We start from the raw sequence: 22,710 nt of genomic DNA, 5'->3' as shown, positions 1-22,710 counted from the left end.
TTGCTTATTTATATAGCAATTAGAAGAGTAGAAAAATAAGCTTTGTTTCAAAAGACTTTTTATATAAGAATAAGTTAATACTGTGGAGTTATGATATTTGAGGAAAGAGTAGGGCTCGTTTGGTATTGTTTCTGAATTTGTATTTTTTGAGAATAAAAATGAAAATGAAAATGTTGTTTTGCAGTTGTTGTATTTCGAATTTAAATATGCGTCTGGTATCATTTTCTGTATCATATATTTTAAAACTAAAAACAGTAATATACGTTTGGTAGACATAGTTGAAAATGATAAAACAGAAAATATGCGTTTGGTAATGCTTTTTTCAAAAATAATTTTTACTAAGCATTTACATTATATTTATAGTCATAAAATAATTATTTAGCTAATACATACACAAATACAACAAAATAATTTAAACAAATTTATTATTAGAAAAATACATGATGATAAAGTTTTAGAATTAACATTAATTAAAAAAAAGTTTGACATTGTCATTGTTTTTACACCATAATTAAGATATATATTACAATACATGATTTAAATAAAATAATTATATGATAGACATTATGCATTACGTATGTAATCATGCAACATAGAAGCTGCAATTCCATCTCTTGTAGCATTCATTTCTGTGACACTTGCTGGAGATAAATCAATATTAGTAAGTGGCCTACTAGTGTCTCCTTCTTCGTTGATAACCAAATCTTGCACATCAAAGTCCCCAAATAACCTATCGCTTGCATTTTCTCGTCGAATAAAATTATGTAAAGCACAACATGTAATTGGAATGAGACGTTGCTTACGTAAACTATAATTATGCTTACGTTGATAATTTGATTAATGGATTATAATACAATAGATTTGTTATAATCAAATCTATGCATTTTCTCATTTAACATTAACACAAAAACTCTTATCTCAAAGGTACTTTAACTAAATTTGTAATGCAATAAACATACCATAATACCATAAAGATCAGCATGTGTATTCCAGCTATAATAAACTGAAAGCATGCATGATATGAACTAGAGTTAGTGCAATTTAACATGAAGCTTGCTCGTGCAAAATTATTTTATATAGCATTTGCAGTTTTAATTTCCAATTCCAAGGTTCTGATTCCATGCTCCCAAACACAACAATAAATGTACGTAAATCCAATTACACATCTTCTTGGAACAACTTTTTGTGAAATAAGTGCCAATTTTTTTGAGACCACTATTTTGTTATAAACATTTATTTTATTTGATCAAAATCTAGCAACTAATGCTATTTCATAGTTATCTATACTTCATCTTTTTTTTTAAAGAGTATTATTAGGATTATCTAGTGTTTGTCAAATTTGAGATGAAGCCATGAAGGCATGACGTGGTCGTGCTGGGTGTCGAAGAGATAAAACCCGTCCTTGTCTATTTGATTTATCTCTTTGGCACCACTGAACTTGACCAAGTATAGTCTGATTAGAATCTTGATGTGAGAGTCCTAAAAAATTAAAGGATTATTTATTTCTTATTTTATTTGAGACTAACATTTTTTTTATTTCTTATTTTATTTGAGACTATCATTTGTTAAATTAAAGTCTTATTTGAGATTAAAGTTGTAGTTGTAACTTTTAAGTTACAACATTAAAATGTTTAGTAAACATTAGTAATTGCAGTTTAAAAGTTAAGTTGATTTGATTATGCTCTTATATACTAAAATATTTATTACATCTTTACTAATTTTATTAAAATTATTATTTAAAAATTATTTTTACTACTATTATTAACTTTTATTTTATAATTATATTTTTTTATGATAGTTGTAATTTAAAAGATACAACACCTCAATATTAAACAAAGTCTAAATTAACAATATTTTTCGTAGTCAAGATTTTAAATTATGCAAGTTGTAATATATAAAGGAACATATTGTTTTGATAAGCTGGATGGTCTTCTTTATGAAGGAAATAATGATTTTAAATAATGCAAGTTGCATGATATATATGAGGAAGGTGGAAGCACAATGTTTTGATTAGTTCAATAGGCTTTTCATAGAGGAACATACATACATACTTACATTCACACACACACATATATATAGTCATTCTTTAATGGGAACACCCTCATTTTTTTTATTTTTTATGTGAGCACACTTTTAAATCATGGAATTTACAAGAGTTAGTTTTTAATTATCTTAAACCATGCGGTTTAAGAACGTATCCATACAAAAAATAATATGAAGGCCCCTGCACACACACAAAAGATATGTGTGTGTGTGCGTGCGTGTGTCTACATACACATCAAAGCACACTCATGCTTGAGCTTGAGCTTTAAGCGATTTCATCAAACAAAATGCGATTTAGATTTAAGTACGGTCCTACTTGATTTTTTTTTTATTGAAGTCCTAGATAATCGTAACTATTCTATCTAAACTTCTTGTTAAGCTGTCCTAATCACAGAGTTATCTGGAAACATTTTGATGCGGTTGTGTAATGAAAATGATCGAGATTTCATGGAGTTGTTCGCATGCAGAATTTTTGGACCGTGGTTTCTGGTCTTTTATCTTCAGGATACCCGAAAACGCAACATGGTAACACAATGTCAACATAATTAAAGTAGCAAGGTACTGCTTTTCAGTTTTGACTGAGTTACCTAAATTACGGACTTGTTCATTCAATTGATGAATCTTTGATGTTTTGGGCTGCTTATCCATGTGGCTGAAAAGGTCATTATATGGGCTAAGAAGCCCCCATTCCAATGCATTAAAAATTCAAGGCTACCTAGAAAAGGGATGGGATAGACTTAGTCATCAGTGGGGATACACTTAGTCACTTATTCTCTTTGTTGATGTCCAAGATTTGATGGGTTTTTTAATAGTAGCTGGTTCTAAGAACATTGATGTTTAGATTCTGCAATGGAGCCTTAATTTTTTTTTTTTTTTGGAGCCTTATTCAATGTCAAAAAATTTTATTATTATAATAATAGTATATCTGAAAAACCGAGAAGTGGACTTTCATTCGGAAAAAATCAGATGGCTATTACATTTTGGGCTCAGCTTGATTGTTGACTTCAAGTGGAAGTCCATTGTCTCATACAGACATACACTTTGCCTAGACCATTTGGTCATTTGTAAGTTGTAACACTTGGCACAAATGAATAAGACAGACAGTTATTAGAGATATTTATGTGGTGGGTAAAGGAATATTCAATGTTGGCAATTTTGATGTATATATGCAAATTTAGATGCTTGCTTTGTGACGCAAGAGAGCGAATTATAAAATTTGTTAAGGCAAAAGTAATAGGGATGAAGAACCAGTGGTGGAGATGTGACAACACCAGTATGTGCAGTCGTGCTTAACACCTCTTCTTTATGCTATCATCAACTTAAAATTTTTAAGAAACATGCATGTGAAAATTTAATGGACACCGTTTCTCTGCTTTCATCACAAGTATGGGGATGGGTTTCAGATTGAACCTCAAGTGGGTGTCCCCAGTTCAGTCTCATTTCTTCACCACTTCCTCTTGCAGGCTCTCTTCTACTTCTGGTGAGTTCGTCTGCTCAAATTTCAGAAGTTTTGAGAATGTGAAGTTTGCTTATGATCGTACAAGTAAATAGAAACTTCTTAGCTTGGTTTGGAATCTCTTACTTATATTTTAGCCAAAACTTGAAAGTGAATTAAATATTACTGTCAACCAAAGTCTATACTTCTGTTAAAGAATGTTTTGTATGCTATTGAGTTGCTAAATTTCACACCCAATTGGTTCAGTTGGAAAGCCAATCATGATCTGGGTTTAATCTAAACCGTCATATAAGATATCAAGGTTTGTTTATGTGGTGCTTGCTAGTTGTTTCGAGAGGTAAACTCCCTCAGCGTGGTAAATGAAATTTGGGGTTTAAAGTTGGTTTAACTGATTAACTTTATACAGTTAACTTTCTACTTTAACGGAAAATGGATGAATCAGGTGAATTATTCATTTGTGTTTTATAGTTCACATATATAAATAGTAAGGATTTTTTGGTTTTGGTTAATTTCTTTGGCTGGATTTAAATGAATGATCGTTTGCTTCTAAATTTATGCAGTTAGAGGCAGGGAGGGTTCGTTCAACTCGGCAAGACTGTCTTTTTTGTCCACAATTTCTGAGGACAGTGCCTCTTATTTTCAAGATCCTGTTAAAGCATATACTTGTTCATTTGTGAATACTCAGACCGTAGAAAATGATTATTCAGAAACAGAAGAAATTAGGCAGAAATCCACTTCTTGCATTGGCCAAGATGCGAGCAGCAGATCAGATTTTAGATTACTAATGGAAAATCTTGATGTTTTAGAGTCGACATTTGCTGATTCAGATGCGTTAAGGTTGGAAAGAGAGATTCTTCAACAACTAGGAAAGCTTGGAGCACTAAAATTATTCAATAGCCATCTATCTAGGATAGTTAAGACCTCAAATGTTCTTGACTTGTCTGATGTTCATACTGAAGAGCAAAAGATGAATGACTCTAGGGATTATCACATGGGAAAAATTCTTGTTCCTTCTAAAAGAAAGGGAAAAAGAAAATTGAAGACAGCAAGGGTATCAGAAGAATCCATTGAAACTTCTTTGCTGTCTTTGCCTTCAGAAGCCTTGCAAGAAGGCTTAAAGCAGCCCACTATCTTTTCAGCAGAAAGAGCATTGAACTCTAGAGGTAGGCGATTGACGATTGCCAGAAACGAGGCAGAAATGTCAAAGGGAGTTCAGGTTGTTTTTAACTTCAAGGAGATATGGCTTTTGTTGGGTAACATCTTGGAGATATCTCTGACAGTTCTACTTTTGGGCTGTTACAGGTGGTTGCCAACCTGGAGAGGATAAAAACAACTCTGGAAAAAGAAAGTGGGAAAGCAGCCAGCTTGAATTGCTGGGCTCAAGCAGCTGGAGTCAGTGAGAGGGTGCTGAAACAGCATCTGGCTTTTGGTTGGTATTGCAGAGAAGAGCTGATAAAGAGTACTCGCCCCTTAGTGTTATTCCTTGCGAGAAACTACAGGGGTCTAGGAATACCGTTTTCAGACTTGCTCCAGGTTAGCAGACATGCTCTGGCTTTTATTGACAGTTGCTGTGCCCTCCATTACTAATTCTTTTATGTTAATTCTTTCAAAATGCATGAGAAGTTTCAAAATAGAAGCTGCCTGAATTATAGACTTTGGTTTCTGTTTGCTTTTTCATTAGTAATGGTATCAAACCTCTGGTGTCTTGAACTATGCATTCTCAAGAATGTAAACGAATTTAGCGATGATTATCATGATTGTTATGCATATGAATTTTCTGTTGGAAAATATTGTGGATGAATCTATCTCGAAACAGACTGACGTGCAATTTCGTGTATGCATATTGGCAGGCTGGAAATGTTGGTGTTCTACAAGGCGCAGAGAGGTTCGACCACACAAGGGGATACAAATTCTCAACTTATGTCCAGTACTGGATAAGGAAGTCAATATCAAAGATGGTGGCAAGGCATGCTAGAGGAATCAAAATTCCTGTACCTCTCTTTCTTATTTGGTAGATTGTCTTTTTAGTACAATTATAGTTCTTAATCAGAGCCAAGCTTGATCCACAAATTTCTTCTTATTCATTATTCTTTGCAGTGCAAATTAAACAGGGAAATAAGTAAGATTCAGAAAGCTCGAAAAGCCCTGACCAACAGCAATGGGAAATACCCAGAAGACATTGAAATTGCCAAGTACACGGGTCTTTCTTTGGCTGAAATCAGATCAGCTAGTGAATGCCTAAGAATTGTGGGTTCAATTGATCAGAAAATTGGGGATTGTCTTAATGCTAAATATTTGGTATGATTTCAACTGTTTTTTTCATGCATGTTAAATACCCAAACAATTAAGCTGTAGGCGGTCTATTCTGGCTCATTGGAGTTGGACCATAGTAATGAAGTTTGCATTCCGGTTTTCAGAAAATCTGCGTACTTTATTTCGTTAAAATCTTTCTGGTTTGCCAGAATCTTCATGTTCATTTTTCTTGCTTGTTTCCTCCTGGTGATTGTAGAATATCCCCCCCTTTTTTTTCCCCTCTTTTGCCATACGGGAATGGGAAGAATACTGATGCAAGATTAATATAAAAGACCACTGGAGGTGCTATCTTATTTATTCACAATTGATGGTGACAATTTAAATTTTTTAAAAACGCACCTGGAGGTGGTTTAATTGAGCAAGGTGTGTTGTGATGATGCAGGAATTTGCACCAGATAGATCAGTAAAGAGTCCTAAAGAAATTGTGATGAGGCAACACATGAAGAAAGACGTCTTTCGTATTTTGGAAAGTTTGGATTCAAGAGAGAGGCAAGTGTTGGTGCTGAGATATGGGCTTAACGACCATCGACCCAAGTCACTTGAGGAGATTGGGAAGCTTTTCCATGTGAGCAAAGAGTGGATAAGAAAATTAGAGAAGAAAGCTATGACCAAATTAAGGGATAGTGAAACCTGCAGAGATTTAAGCCATTTTTTGGTTTTGTAGTTAAGTTAAACCAGATAAGCTCCTTGTTATATATAAAAAGGAAAAGGAAAATCAGAGGATTTGAGCTTGGAAGTACGAGGCAGTTTAACTTGCTCAATGCAAAGAAGGCTGCATGACTTTTCGTCAGAGTACCCACAGAGCTAACCTCCCCAACAGTTAATGCTAAGATGCATCTCTTCTCTTATTTTCCAGTCAGCTCGGAATTATTCTATGATGAGTCTCGTGCATTTTTGGAGCTAATATTTAATCCACCACATCAACTCTGCCCTCCGAAAAATTTTCCATATTCTTTCATGAAAATACTACTATGATCTATAGCACTTCCATTTTGGTTGCTTCTCTTTCTTCGTGGGCAGGAATTGGAGGTTATACATGTGTATATTCGGTTCATCAATCTGTAGTAATCATCAGCATAATGAATTCTCGTACAATTTCCTATGAAACTAAGTTTCAGAAATGAATTTTATAGCATATAGTATACCGTTATGTATCATTATACATTACATACACGACTGAGATTTTGGAGTTCTTCTGTACTCTGTATACTTTACCTCCTGAACTATTACAAATTTCATTCCTCTATCTATTGCCCGCAAACAATAGTTTTGTAAAAGCTTCCCAATAATTATTCTTAGGCTTCATTTCGAATTGTTGTTTAGTAGTTGTGCTTCTAAATCAAAGCTTCTATAGTGTTTCGTAAATTATCAAAACATTGTAACTCAATTTAGGAGAAAAAATTCAGTCCAATAAATACATAATCAAATTACTTTATTCTCCCTCCGATGTGATTAGTTAATTTCGAAATGAGTATATTTATGTTAGAACATAATTGGATGAGCGCACATATGATGAGGATTTGGTGCTTAATTTAATATGTGCTAAGTATTAAGCTTAACTCTCATGAATTGTTTGGGACCCATATAATATTTATGTTGGACAAATTTTAACCGTTAATTTAGTGTTAAGTACAAGCTCAATTTACACCGGACCCTTTGTGAACATGACAATTGCCAATAAACGCATAAGGCATTTAATTGTAGCCATCGTCTCACAACACGTCATTCGCTGAATCACTTTCTAATCGTGGATGTCGTTTTAAGCAACGCGTTCGTATATAATTCATGAAAAAAGAAACGGTTTTCCAATTGCCCTCGGCTACGTGCATGTTTAAACAATAACGAGAATTTGTTAAATGAACAAATCGACGCAACAGCAAAGCAGGAGGTCACCCAAAATTAGCTAACGCGAGCCAGCTTTCACTGGCTCGCCTTCATTACACGTGTCCCGCCGTACTATTTCACATACAGCCCGGCAAAGCAGCAAGGAGTAGCATCTTCATTCTGCAGCAATTGTCAAAAACTCGCAGCAAATTATTCCTCGCCGTGCACTGTGCACTCATTTTCAAATGCCGCAATTTAAAATTGACGTGTTGCGCGTGTATCGAATTTGATTCCGCGCAGAACATGTTTTATGTGCCAATTCTGCTGCTTGTTTTACATAATTTGCTTTTTAAAAGAATTAAATCGTTTAACGTGAATTTGTGTCCTATTTCAAAAGTTACTTCCAGTGCATAAGAAATTCTAAACTCGGACTCGCACGATCATAAATAAATAAACCAGTGTTCTGTACCTAAATTATTCAATGAACTATCCAAATTCATTAATTCGTACAGGATTAAAGTCGAGATAATGATATGAAAAAGAGAAAAAGAAAAAAAGAAAAAATTGTTGTCACCGATCATAGCTTTCTAAAAGTGGAAAAAACACTGGCGTATGGCTCCTCCACGTCTCGCCATTACGCTCCTTCCAATCATAAAACGACATTGTTTCTTCAATTTTCGTTAATTCGCGTGTCTAATACTGAGCATGGAATTAAGAATCCAGGGCTGAGATTTATTAAACAGTAATTCAAGCATGCTCAAGGCCACACGTGGCAGTATCCTACTCGCAAATGACAAAATGTCCGGAAAATTAACCAATAATATCTCAAGCTCACATGATGCAGACCACGTCCGATTATTATTTTTATTATTTTTCTGTTATCTTACCCAATAAAGGATTTATTCTCATTTGCAATTGCGCTCTTCAACCTCTCTCTAAAACTTTTTCGTTGCAGAGAGAAAGATACTTCTAGCTAGGGTTTTTTATTTTCAGTGCTGAAGAATTTAGTGTAATCACAAGTTACGAAGCAAATTAAACATCTGATGGTGGCGGCATCTAAGATTACGACGGCATGGTGTCAGTTAAAATTCGCTGCAAATTCAAATCGTAACCTTTGATTCTAATGACTTTTGCAATCAGTGAATGGCTCGATTTCACTCCCACCCCCACCACTACTCTCTCCATTTCGCCTTTCTTTTTACTCTGTTTATCTTCTTCACAAACCCTAACTTCGTTTTATCTTCAACCTATCACGACGATTTCTCGATAATCGACTTCGATTCCAATCTCTTCCATCAAGATTACTCTCCGCCGTCGCCTCCGCCGCCGCCTCCGCACCCGCCGTCAGTTTCGTGCACAGACGATCTCGATGGCATCGGCACGCTCGATTCCACGTGTCAGATTGTCAACGACTTGAACCTCACGCGTGACGTATACATTTGTGGCAAAGGCAATTTTGAAATTTTGACAGGCGTCAAATTCCATTGCCCTATCTCTGGCTGTTCAATTGCCGTTAACATTTCCGGTAATTTCACATTAGGTGTGAATTCCTCTATTGTTTCCGGAACTTTTGAGCTCGTAGCTCAAAACGCGTCATTTTTGAACGGTTCGGTAGTGAACACAACTGGCTTGGCGGGTGCCCCCCCGCCCCAGACGAGTGGGACGCCGCAGGGGATAGAGGGGGGCGGTGGAGGACATGGAGGGAGAGGCGCGTGTTGCTTGGTGGATGAAAGCAAGTTGCCTGAGGACGTTTGGGGTGGAGATGCCTACTCGTGGTCGTCGTTGCAGAAGCCTTGGAGTTATGGGAGTAGAGGAGGGACCACCAGCCAGGAGTTCGACTATGGTGGTGGCGGCGGCGGTCGAATCAAGATGGTAATTGATGAGTATGTGGTGTTAGACGGCAGCATTTCGGCTGATGGAGGTGATGGAGGCCACAAAGGTGGAGGTGGTTCTGGTGGTAGCATTTATCTTATAGCCTATAAAATGTAATTAATTTCTTTATCTAGTTATTTCATTTTTTCCTTGGCTTTCTATTTTTGTGCTTTGGAATAGTTTTTCTTTAAATATAGCTTAAGAAAATGAAATTCAGATTTGATTTTGCTTTTAGTTACTTATTTTGGTTTGGTAAGCTTCACTCAACTGATATGTTATACTTACTTTTCCTAGAGTTTAATGTGGGTGTTGAGCATTAAGTGTCCCAGTATTAGGATATGTAAGCTAGTGGGTATTGAGTGAGCTTGCTTGAAATAGTTTGATCAGTGATCTTGTTCGACAATGGATCTTAAAAGCTGTAGGAATTCCTTTTAATTGTTCTATGCCATGATACTTTGTTGGTCCTAACTGGAAGGACTTTCGAGGGAATCAGCTTTCATCTCAGTCACTTTGAAGAGACTAAAACTATTGCTATGCTCGGAGTCATCTTTGCTGGAACATACTGTCATTTGTTAAATTCAATGGAGTTTTGTAAGATTGTCCATCGCCTCTGATGCTCATTGAAAGGAGGCACATGATTCTTATTATTTTTCTATAAAATGTCAGGGTATTGCTTTCTTAAGCAGTGAACTGTTAGACTTAAGAGAGAGCAGAAAATGATTTTCTTGGAAAATGCTCTTTGGAGTCCTGAAATCTGTTTTCCTACTAATGTTACAGACATTGATAGAATACATTCTAAATTATGCGTTTTCTGTTAAAAAATGAAATATTCATTTTGCTGTAATTTGACAAGTTTTCATCAATAAAGCATGCTTCTCTGTCTTGTGCAAATTTTCTTTCAAGGATGCTAAAAGTTGCTATCAATTATCACTGGCCGCATGCTGATAAATGTACTCTAACTTTACTATTAGTTATACATGTCCAAGGGCTCTCTATAAGAATATCAGCGCTGTAGCCACTTAATGGTTCTTATTTAAGATTTTTTTTTTTCACTGTATAATGGCTTGGGGATGGAGAGAGTAGTTTTCAGTGTCCGCTTTCTTTCCTTTCTTCATTCTGTTATGGTATCTGTAGGAAGACTTAAAGATGTTTGTTGTCATTTTTTGTCTGTGTATAAGATGTATTCTTTATTAGTGGTATTGATGTTGGACGTTTATGGGAGTTATTAGACTACAGCTGCTTTAGACTGTATTTTGCTCGTAGAAATGAATTGAATTCTTGTAAATTCTTTGATTTTTCTAGAATTTGCTCCCTCTTAGTCTTTGATGTCAGGGTTATCTTTCTGTGAAGAGCAGGACAGGAAGTGGCTTGATTAGTGCTTGTGGTGGTAATGGCTACGCGGGTGGTGGTGGTGGAAGAGTTTCAGTTGATATATTCAGCAGACATGATGAGCCAAAAATTTTTGTGCATGGTGAGCCTTGTAATTTATAGTGTGATGATTGGTTCCTTTTTAATCCTTGAATAAATCTTAGGAGAAAGATAGTCGCTTTGTGTAATTAAGAATTCCTGGTTGCCACTTATTCTTTTAATCTTTTATTGATTTAATCTTCTTGTTGTTAGGTCTCCATTTGGTAATATTTATCTAATGTATTAAATATGAGTGTCATTCTAGCATTTTTGCAACAATTTAGTTTTTTGAAATTTCACTTTAAGGCACCTTTGCAGGTCCACTGTGTTATGTTTGACAATTGGAATTCTAATGCACCGTCTTTATTGGCGATGCTAGTGACTTACGTTTTGATAAGTATTCATTGGGGCGTAAGCGCTAGCTGTTTTTCAAGTGGTTCTGCACATTATCTGGTGGGCCTTTGTTCTATCATCCTTTGCTTGTGGAAATATTCAGCTGTTGCTTTATTATATTTGCAGGAGGAAACAGTTTTGCCTGTCCGGACAATGCTGGAGGTGCTGGGACTTTGTATGATGCTGTCCCGCGAACTCTTACTGTTAGCAATTACAATATGTCAACAGATACAGAGACACTTCTTCTAGAGTTTCCTAATCAGCCTCTTTGGACTAATGTTTATGTCCAAAATTGTGCCAGGGCTACTGTTCCCTTGCTTTGGAGTCGTGTCCAGGTTTGTGGGACTGAGTTACTATTGTGCCAACGAAAATTTTCTATTTTGCTATGCTTCTTTATTGGTTTTCTCTCTTTATATCTCTCTGTTATCTTGTTGGTTGGGATGGGGGAGAGGTTAGTTCTGGCCTTGGCTGCAAACCCCCTTTTCTGACCATTCAAATTGATATTTTCTTGTTTAAAAAGCGTTCATAAAGGAATGATCATTGCTTCCGCGAACTTTTTTGTCTACCATCTGTACTTATTTTTATTACGTCATAATGCTATATTTCTTGTTTACTCGTTCACCATTTTTCATTTATTAATTTATCTTAATAGTGTTTCAGTATAAGTCTGATATTTCTGGTGGGGTAGCCTTGGATCTTAGTTGCTCTTCACTAGGTCTTTTATTTCACTGATATTTTCTTTGCCGTTCGGTATGTATCTTTTCAGTAGAGCATTTTGGGAAAGTGTACTAAATATTTAATCAGTTCATCATAGTTATTTTTTCTTACAGTATTATGAAGTTGAATATTTCTTTTTCCTTGGTAATGTTCTCCTCTTCTTTATTATTATCATCATTATGGTTGTTGTTGTTCTTGTTGTCATAGTCATTATTCTTATCATTTTATTGTTAGTCCTAGTATGTGAGTTTGGGAAAATCATGTTATGCATTTGGAATTTATTTTGGTTTTCTATTTCATGCTCTTTTTAGGTCCAGGGACAAATAAGTCTTTCATGTGGTGGAGTTCTGAGCTTTGGTCTAGCTCATTACGCTACGTCAGAGTTTGAATTATTGGCAGAAGAATTGTTGATGAGTGACTCCGTAATCAAGGTGACGGGAAATTTACATCTTGTGCTGCAGTTTATGGGTTAATGATGCTATATTCATGTCCATGATTATCAGTCTTTGCTTGGCAGTTGGTACTTGGGAATTTTATCTACAGTTTGATGCACTCAATTTTGTCTCATTCTTCTGATTCATATAGTTACACTCAGAGCATAAATGTACTTATTTATGTATAAAATTGCATTTTGTTTTTTGCTTCAAATATATTTGAAACAATATGATTCAGTTTCTTTATGGTCTGCATGTTGCTTACTTTCTCTCAATTCTTTTGTTATTTCCACTTGCAATTGCCAATTTTTTAATCTATATGTTAATAAAAATGATATGTTTTATGGGTGCTGTTTGTTTGTTTCCAAACATGACAGAATTTCTTACAGCCAAAAGAATGTTGTCTACTTTGTTTTCTTCTTCTTTTGTTATGCTTTCAGTACGAATGCCATTGTTACTCTCTAAACACATGGCCCAACTAGATCTTGCCAAAAATCATGTTTTTACTTAGTTTCTTTTCCTTTTATTCTTCATTCAGAGATGCAAAGTTTATTTTCCCTATCAGATGTTTCTTTACCCAAACACCAGCACATAAATATCACCCTCAGAATATGTTATAGTGAGCTGGTTGATCATTGTGCTTTTTAAACTCTAGGTTTATGGAGCTCTGCGCATGACTGTTAAAATATTCTTAATGTGGAATTCCGAAATGCTCGTAGATGGTGGTGGAGATGCAACAGTTGCGACTTCCTTGCTTGAGGCTAGCAACTTAATTGTTCTCAAGGTATGTCATCTTATACCTTTTCCATCTCTTTTAATGAATTTGGGATGCACTCACGTATGACACGTCGTCTTTTTCTGAACAGGAATTTTCTATCATACATTCCAATGCAAATCTGGAAGTTCATGGACAAGGTTTGCTAAATTTATCAGGCCCAGGGGATAGAATTGAAGCACAACGTCTGGTTCTGGCATTGTTCTACAGTATCCATGTAAGCTTCTGTTTATGTTTGTACGTACTGACCAAGAGTTGGTGTTTGGCAACTTATAACAGTGGGATGGATATCGGAATTTTGGCAGTATATATATTTTTCCTGTATGGCTGTTCGGATGTATGAGTAATATTATTCTTAAGAGTTTGTACTATTAATTAGCTACTTTGACGTAATAATTTGTGATATAGAACTCTAAAGTGTGCATGTGGTGCTTATTCCTTTGAAATAGTTTGCTTTTATAATGTCAGAACCATTAAGTGGTCGTGCATTTTGCCTAAAAGTTTTGCCTTGTGTTTCTCTTAACCAGCTCAAATAATATATCTGTGGCTTTTAAATATCTTTTATGTCATAGCAGGACAATATTTGTTCCATTCTTAAATGAGATTATAAGAAAGCAAGCTTGTTATTGATTATGTTTTGTCTTTGTTACTCATTGTGAGTCCTTTTGGCATTCTGTTAAGGAAACAAGATTATAAGAAATCAAGCTTGCTATTGATTATGTTTTATCTTTGTTACTCATTTTGAGTTGTTTTGGCATTCTGTTAATGTTTCCTTATCATTTGAGTTTCAAATTCTACGATATTCATTCTGTTGTTGTACTCTGTAGTATTCTGATATTGTTTTGTTTGAGTATGTTTAATGCTTATGTGATTTTCAAATTGCTTGAACGGTTGCTGAGTAACTTATCAACATTTGCACCCTCTCTTACTTGAGCTTGGGTTTGGTCAGTTATAGTCCATGGTAGCATTCTAATCTTATGAATGCGTTTTATCATTAGTTCAGCTCATAGTGGCTGGACATACTTTTAATGGTTCATGATGCCAGTTCTACTGTTACCGCTCTACAATTATACAACAGCAGCACCTGCAAACACATATTAAGCATGATGCTTCTGTATACAGAATGATTGACTACTATTTCGATGTAAAGGCATGTACAAACTATGAAATTCCAAAGTGATGAACATTAGTACTAGACCTCTATGAGTAATAGTGACAGAATGTCAGTGCTGTGTATTTAGCTAGTTTATGCTTCTAGTCATACATGATTATTAAGTGACACTCATTTTGTTTGTGAAGGTCGGACCTGGATCTGTTTTGCGTAGTCCTTTAGAGAATGCCACCACTGATGCGGTGTAAGTTTGGATTGCTTGGTCATACATTTATTCAGGTCTCTTGTGCTCTATGGTTATGTTAAACTGCTTTTTTCTTTGTTTATACTCTGTAGCACACCAAGGCTCTATTGTGAAATCCAAGATTGCCCAGTTGAACTACTCCATCCCCCTGAGGATTGCAACGTGAACTCATCTCTATCATTTACTCTTCAGGTGTTCATTAAATATAGTTTATGCTGTTACATTACTTGAATCTTGTTCAAACTTTTCAATCTATCTAACAGTTTCATTAGTTTATGTTTTTAGATATGTCGAGTTGAAGATATTGTTGTTGATGGCCTAGTAGAAGGATCAGTCGTCCATTTCCACCGTGCAAGAACTATATCTGTCCAGTCTTCTGGAGCTATAAGTGCATCTGGAATGGGTACAAATTATTTTTCCTTCACTTGTCTCTTTTTGTTTTTCCTGTATTTTCACTTTTGCCACTAATAATTTGCTTTACCTCTTTCACTCTTATGATTTTCTTAGGTGCAAACATTTGCATACAATTTATAGTTCATTTGTGGTCTTGAAGGAAAGAAAACGTAGCATGGTTAAAGATCATGGTGGACTTGCTTTTTTTCTGTTTTGCAGGTTGCACGGGTGGTGTGGGTAGAGGTAAAGTTATAGGCAATGGTGTAGGCAGTGGTGGGGGACATGGTGGTAAAGGTGGGCTTGGATGTTTCAATGATAGCTGCGTTGAAGGAGGAATTTCCTATGGAAATGCAAACTTACCCTGTGAACTTGGCAGTGGAAGTGGAAATGATACCTCTGGTAATTCGACTGCTGGTGGCGGTATCATAGGTATGTTCGTGCCTATTCTTTGGACAGATGCTTTTGGAACTCTTTTGAACATAAAGATTAAGTCTTTTTTACTCATGTATTTGACATTCTGAATAATTGAAGTGCGAAAGGCTATGATGAGTTTATGCTGCTATTGTATTGGTTACGTTTGCATCATATTATTCGTTCTGTTCCCATGAATGGGAATTGTATATCTGGTCATCAGATTTATATATGGTCAAATTAACTTCTTATATGTGAATAAAACTGGTCTGTTTGACTCTTAAATATCTTTCGGAGCCGACTGATTTTAGTTCCTCCCCCCCCAACCCCCCTAAATTACTTATTTTTATTCATTCTGTGTGTCTGAGCAGTGATGGGTTCCTTCGAGCATCCTTTGTCTAGTTTGTCTGTTGAAGGCTCTGTAAAAGCTGATGGACAAAGTTTTGAAGACCTTTCAACAAAGAAAAACTATGTTGTTAGAAATGGTTCAATTGGAGGTGCTGGAGGTGGTTCTGGTGGAACAATACTTCTGTTTTTGCATACACTGGATATTGGCGACTCTGCGGTTCTTTCTAGTGTCGGAGGATATGGTAGTCATATGGGGGGTGGTGGAGGTGGTGGTGGGAGGATTCACTTTCATTGGTCAGACATTCCTACAGGAGATGTCTACCAGCCCATTGCTAGTGTAAGAGGAAGCATCCGCATTGGGTTAGTATATAGTTGAATCTTCCAAGTACTATACGTCTCTAATGATACTGTTAAATAATTCTTGCATCTATTCGTGTATTTCATATGCATTGTAATGATATCATGAATATTAAATGTTCAAGGTCACACTACTGTTCTCCGTTGGGTTCACATGTGGTATTTTATTTTTCATATCTTATTGATGTTGATGTCCCACCAATCCTTGTACATATCTCATACAGTTGTTTATAATCTTTTGTTTCTTAGCACCAAAATAAAATAAAATAAAAATCTTATTGATGCTGTCTGCCATTATTTTAGGGGTGGCCTGGGTGGACATGAGCTTGGTGGTGGAGAAAATGGAACGACGACTGGCAAAGCCTGCCCGAAAGGGCTTTATGGGATATTTTGTGAGGTGATGTTGCAATTTTATGACATTTTCATGTCTTCTATTTCTCCCGAAAGGGCTTTATGGGATATTTTGTGAGGTGATGTTGCAATTTTATGACATTTTCATGTCTTCTATTTCTTTCATGTTAGTTTTGAATGGCTTCCCCCCCCCCTTTTTTTTGGGGGGGGGGGGGGGGGGGTGTTTGGTGTTGAACATGTGACTTGACCCCCCCCCCCTAAACAACAAAACAAAAAAAAAAGGAAAAAAGAAGAAGGTTGGATACTATATATCTCTTACAAAATATGAACACTGTCCTGTATATCTAGTTTTTGCTACCTCTGCGTCCCCCCTTTAATCCCTTGTTAATAAGTTACTATAATGCAGCTCAAACACATTACCATTAAAGTTTTTATTTTTCATTGTTTGTATTCTGTTCAATCGTGTCCTAGTAGCCCTTTATAAATTTTCTAAATTATCTGTTTGTAATTCTTCAGGAATGTCCTGTTGGCACGTATAAAAACGTTACTGGATCTGATAAATCTCTCTGTCATCAGTGCCCTCCTCAAGAGTTTCCCCACCGTGCCGTTTATATTTCCGTCCGAGGTATTTCTTCTTTCAGTCAGTATCTGTGTTACATGTTAAAAAGCTTGTGGATGGTTTTCCACTATAGAAAACATGGTGGCTCTCATGGTTATCTGTTTAATACTTGAAATGCTACTTCCATTTGTCACTTTATGTTGCCAATTTTTTATGTCTGTTGAAAATCAATGTCATATAATTTTTAACTTCTATAAGTTGATCTTTGTTGTCCGTCATAACAGGTGGTATTGCTGAAACACCTTGTCCTTACAGATGCATTTCTGAAAGATATCACATGCCACACTGTTACACAGCCCTTGAGGAGTTGATTTACACATTTGGTGGGCCTTGGTTATTTTGTCTTCTCCTTGTTGGTCTCCTCATTCTCTTGGCGCTGGTGCTTAGTGTTGCTCGGATGAAATTTGTTGGGGTTGATGAATTACCAGGCCCAGCTCCCACTCAACATGGCTCTCAAATCGATCACTCATTTCCTTTCCTGGAGTCACTGAATGAGGTAAATTCTATGGCTTATGATTTACTGTATCAAGGTAGAATCTATCTTTAGAACTTCACTTTCTTCCCTGTTGTTTTCATATCCATTTTTCTTTTTGTGATTGGAAGTTGAGAAGATGCTGTTCAATTTTTTCAGGTTTTGGAGACAAATAGAGCTGAGGAGTCCCATAGTCATGTACATAGGATGTACTTTATGGGCCCCAATACTTTCAGTCAACCTTGGCACCTCCCCCATACTCCTCCAGAACAAATAAAAGAGATAGTGTAAGTCAAAACATTTATTATCCCTGGCTGTTCGGGTTTCTTAAATTATCGTCATGGTTATATTGTTATTGATTTTATAATTGAAATCTGGTTATTTGGCTTCTTGCCTTTCATGACATATTTTGCTAGGGTTTAATTGCTCACCTGATATTTTTTATCCTGTAGATATGAGGGTGCATTTAATTCATTTGTGGATGAGATAAATGCTATTGCAACTTATCACTGGTGGGAGGGTGCAATCTACAGTATTCTTGCCATTCTTGCATATCCCCTAGCATGGTCATGGCAGCAATGGCGCCGGAGGATGAAATTGCAACGACTGCGTGAGTATGTACGATCAGAATATGACCATGCTTGCTTGCGTTCATGTCGTTCTCGGGCTCTCTATGAAGGGCTTAAGGTTAGTCTTAGAGAACTTATTTTCTAATCAGTTCTAGTACTATGGTTTCAGACGGCCTTTAAAACAGTGGTCTTTTGTAGCATGCTCCATCGTTCCTAGTACATTCTGTATGTGTTAATTGTACAGAAGTATATCTCAGATTATGGGTTGTTTGAGAGGTTTGTTGCAGGATCTTGTCCATGGTGTTTATGTATCTACAATTAGAAACAGCATCGTTCTGTGGATGCTTAGCATGTATGTTGTATTTGTGCATGTTGGGTACATGAAGGAATCACAGAATTATTTGTTTAGATTCTTTAACTATACAAAATCAATCCTCGTTTGGGTATGATGCTATTTATGTTGGTTTGGATACTGCAACGGTAACTTGTGAAATACTTACTGCATGCTTATCTGATTCTGATGTTGAACATATTGTATACTCAAAAGTATGTTTTTAAGTACAATGTACTAATTATTTTTCTTCGGGTGTGGAAAGCGTTAAGAGTTTCTCACCAATTGCTTGCATTGACATTGTGGAAACTCTTGGTTTCCGTTCATTTAGTTTCATTCAGCTTCATGAATGTCCTTTTATACAGTCATATTCCTCTTTTGAATAGCAGTAACTTCTAATGTTACCGGAGTGTAACATTTGGGCTTGATGAATTTGGCACTCTTGATTCATGAGATATTCATTCATACTTTTTGTGTCTGTCTGAAGTGCTGTTTTCTATTTCTGTAGGTAGCTGCAACACCTGATCTAATGCTAGCATACTTGGACTTTTTCCTTGGTGGAGACGAGAAGAGGACGGATCTGCCACCTCGCCTACATCACAGATTTCCAATGTCTTTAATATTTGGTGGTGATGGAAGTTACATGGCACCTTTCTCACTTCAAAATGACAATATTCTAACTAGCCTGATGAGCCAGGTTTGCTGTATGATAATTCTTGGTCAATAATTTTCGCATATACTTTTGTGAGATGGATCTAGCTGAGTCAACATTTTTAATATTGTAAATTCTTCCTTAGTTAATCTTTATTTGTCTGGATGCAGTTGGTCCCACCAACCATTTGCTATAGACTGGTAGCTGGCTTAAATGCACAGTTACGCCTGGTTCGTCGTGGAAGGCTGAGAGCAACATTTCGACCTGTACTTAGGTGGCTTGAAACTCACGCCAATCCTACTTTACAATTGCATGGGCTACGTGTTGATCTTGCCTGGTTTCAGGCTACAGCTTGTGGGTATTGTCAGTATGGACTTTTGGTGTATGCCGTGGGAGGAGAAAATGAACCGACTTCGATTGGAAGTTTTGACAGAGGAAGACTAATTGAGAGAGAGTCACGGTAATGTTGTTGGATGTTTCTTTGTACTAATATCTGTTTGTCGTCATTGGCCCTTTTCTGGGTTATGCTAGTTTTTTAATAGTTGTTCTTGAGATAATGATGCAAACCTGTGTAGAAACGTAGGGTATTTTGCTATGTGAGCACCATACTCCATGTTGAGTTCGCAGAAGATAGTAATGGTGGTAAACATTTCAATACTTGAAATTTTTAAAATTGAAATTTGGGGACTAATAACATTGTATCAGAAACACTTTGGCATGAGGTATCATCGAGTGGATTTAAAAGAAAATAGGGGTATAAAAGCTCATGAGCACACCACTTTGTTCTGGTTTATAACACATGCATGTGACCACAATGAGCCTTCAGCAGACTGTTAATTATACTGCATCTATATATACAAATGATTGTACCCTATTCATGCTCACATCCATACTACACTGAAGTTTGTCTTTGTTAATTTTGTTTTGCCTTCACAGTGTGAAGAGCATAGACATGGAAAATCCATCTGGTCGTTTGAGAGAAGAAACGCTCTTAACCCGAGCCCAAAGAAGCAGTGAAAGTTACATGAAGCGTAAAAGGAGTCATGGGGGGATTATAGATACTAACAATGTGCAAATGCTTGAGGAGAGGAGAGATATATTTTATTTTCTCTCTTTTATTGTTCATAATACTAAACCTGTTGGCCACCAGGTATCCTCATGCTTTTGATATGGGTCTGTTTGGTAACATTTTTTACTATGAATTTACAATTTTCTAACTATCTTTTATCATGTTTTTTGTTTGATTGCAGGATCTTGTTGGTTTGGTCATCTCAGTGCTACTTCTAGGAGATTTTAGCTTAGTGCTGCTTACGTTACTCCAGTTGTATTCAATTTCTTTGGTGGATGTTTTTCTTGTTTTGTTTATTTTGCCCCTTGGCATTCTTCTTCCATTTCCTGCTGGAATCAATGCTTTGTTCAGCCATGGACCGAGGCGTTCTGTTGGTCTTGCACGTGTTTATGCTTTGTGGAATGTTACATCCTTGATTAATGTTGTAAGTCACTGTGTGTTTGCACAGATTCATTTCTATTAAATTGGTTTTTTTTTTTTTGGCTGAGAAGACCTAGGAAAGAGCACAGGAATCATAATTCATATCTAGTTAAAAATTTAGAAGCAGGTGAAACACTAATTTTACGACGTCGTTCTGCTATTGTGTCACCCACCACCAGACATCGTGATGCCACTACTACTACTGTATAGTTCATTGCATCACTAGGACGAGAAGTCATTATCATTTTATTTTTTTTATCACCAACCATATTTTATGTTTCCCCTAACCATTACCCAAGTGACTGTTTAAAATGCTCTATATCTTGCTGTTTTCATGACTGTTATGCAGTTTTTTTTTTTTTTGGGGGTGGGGGGGAAGAGTAAGAAAAATTAGAGATTTCTATTTGCTTGGGTTCAAATTATATTATTTATCGCAGACTATTTGCTTGGGTTCAAATTATATTATTTATCGCAGATCCTGTTCTCCCTGCTATACTCTTAATTGGATGGTAGAATGATGGAATTTTCTTCGTTCTTTGAAAATACAGAATCTTGTTTAATCTCCTTTTGATCTGTTGCCAGGGAGTTGCATTCCTCTGTGGATATGTTCACTATAGCAGTGGATCATCGCCTAATAAAAAAGTTCCGAACTTTCAGCCTTGGAATTTTAGCATGTGAGATGATCTTTTGCTTCTATAAGAAGTTTATTTTGACATGGAATCACTGCAGCAGACTAATATAGTCATGCATCCATTTTCTTTGTTTGTGTAGGGATGAAAGTGAATGGTGGATTTTTCCTGCTGGACTGGTTCTGTGTAAGATTTTCCAATCCCAACTTGTTAATTGGCATGTTGCAAATTTGGAGATTCAGGATCGCACATTGTACAGTAATGATTTTGAGCTCTTCTGGCAGTCATGATGATACTTCAACATTATCTTCCAATATCTTTTGAGAGTACTAGCTGAGTGGTTAACACGGGGACGTAGAAATAGAAGAAAGTAAAAGAACACCCAAAAAAAAAAAAGAATATAATTAGCGTGAGGCATTCATTCATGTAATTCCTTTTGAATGTAGCGTTTTGCTTTTTCTTCTTTACCATTTTGTTTCTAAGTGCAATGTAAATATAGAAATGGGAGGGAATACCCATGTTTAGAGAGTTCATTTCATTTATTTGACTGTATTTTCTCCATGCAACCTGATCTTCATTATTTTAATCATTCTAAAGGTGAATTTGTTTTTGTGCATTGAGAGGAATAGATGGATCTAAATGTTAAAAAAGGAGGGGAAAAAAAAAAGGTGATTTATGGAGATCTATCATCATTTTGTTAAGGGGGCGTTTTCTCATTTTGTCCTGATGCAAATTCTAAAAGCTTGTCATGAGCGTCTAGGGAGTTTGATAATTCTGATAATCGGATGTTGAATTTTTCTTCATGGCTTCCTTTGTACCATTATCTATTGTCGGGCATGTTAGGATGTGATGCAACTCAATTTAATTTTGATGGGGTGAATGAGTTATTGTGTCAATTTTTTGAGCTTAGGGGCTGTTTTTTTTTTTTTTTACTTAATGACTTAATTGAACTAATTTTATTAAGTTAAGTTTAATTAGTTAAGTCATTAAGTCCGTTTTTTTTACTTAATGACTTAATTGAACTAATTTTAATTAGTTAAGTCATTAAGTTTTTTTTGATTTAATGACTTAAGTCAGTAAGGTGGTGTTTGTTTTTTAACTTAATGACTTAAAGTGACTTAACTTAATTAATTAAGTTAATTAGAGGTGTTTGTTTTTATAATTTAATGAGATTTTTTAGATAATTTTGACTTAATAAAATAAGTCAATTTTTTTGGTTTTTTACTTAATGGAGATATTTGAATTAAGTCAATTACATACTAATATAAAAAATATCCATGTTTTATAATTTTTTGTTTCATGTCTATCTCAAAATTCACCCATAGATATTTACCCATATAAAAGTATTCTTGTTTTTTTTTTCTTATATTATATACGATAAAATTTGAAATTTATGGTATTTTATATATTAAAATTTTAAAATAATTATGTATTCACTTGAATATAATTTTACTTATAAATATTAAAATATTATGGTATTTAATATATTATTTATTTGAC

General features: G+C 35.6%; 2 protein-coding genes across 5 annotated transcripts; both read left to right on the top strand.

Annotated features, from left to right (window-relative positions):
- The first annotated feature begins 3,190 nt into the window (after positions 1-3,190).
- Positions 3,191-7,058, top strand: LOC102616677 (RNA polymerase sigma factor sigC). 2 transcript variants are annotated; one of them, XM_025097750.2, is made up of 6 exons: positions 3,191-3,586; positions 4,060-4,715; positions 4,802-5,032; positions 5,350-5,490; positions 5,597-5,797; positions 6,195-7,058. In XM_025097750.2, exons 1-6 carry the CDS (start codon positions 3,430-3,432, stop codon positions 6,474-6,476), a joined length of 1,668 nt encoding a protein of 555 aa, XP_024953518.2. In that variant the 5' UTR covers positions 3,191-3,429; the 3' UTR covers positions 6,477-7,058. The 2 variants fall into 2 exon arrangements, with proteins under 2 accessions (XP_024953518.2, XP_006475980.2); XM_006475917.3 differs by having other exon boundaries at positions 3,195-3,523.
- A 1,464-nt stretch (positions 7,059-8,522) lies between these two features.
- LOC102616975 (uncharacterized) lies at positions 8,523-21,826 on the top strand. Of its 3 annotated transcripts, none has more exons than XM_025097929.2 (23): positions 8,523-9,621; positions 10,864-10,979; positions 11,435-11,643; positions 12,337-12,456; positions 13,115-13,243; positions 13,326-13,451; positions 14,534-14,589; positions 14,682-14,781; positions 14,875-14,992; positions 15,202-15,411; positions 15,765-16,101; positions 16,402-16,495; positions 16,966-17,074; positions 17,293-17,564; positions 17,700-17,827; positions 17,993-18,227; positions 18,949-19,137; positions 19,263-19,552; positions 20,029-20,242; positions 20,343-20,585; positions 21,164-21,255; positions 21,353-21,396; positions 21,495-21,826. In XM_025097929.2, exons 1-23 carry the CDS (start codon positions 8,780-8,782, stop codon positions 21,545-21,547), a joined length of 4,326 nt encoding a protein of 1,441 aa, XP_024953697.2. In that variant the 5' UTR covers positions 8,523-8,779; the 3' UTR covers positions 21,548-21,826. The 3 variants fall into 3 exon arrangements, with proteins under 3 accessions (XP_024953697.2, XP_006475982.2, XP_006475981.2); XM_006475919.4 differs by having other exon boundaries at positions 8,524-9,161; positions 9,252-9,621; positions 21,353-21,826; XM_006475918.4 differs by having other exon boundaries at positions 8,524-9,621; positions 21,353-21,826.
- Positions 21,827-22,710: the final 884 nt, after the last annotated feature.

This window comes from Citrus sinensis, chromosome 1, assembly GCF_022201045.2.
Source record: "Citrus sinensis cultivar Valencia sweet orange chromosome 1, DVS_A1.0, whole genome shotgun sequence".
Classification (NCBI taxonomy): Eukaryota; Viridiplantae; Streptophyta; class Magnoliopsida; order Sapindales; family Rutaceae; genus Citrus; species Citrus sinensis.
This window is presented reverse-complemented; position numbering and strand designations above follow the sequence as displayed.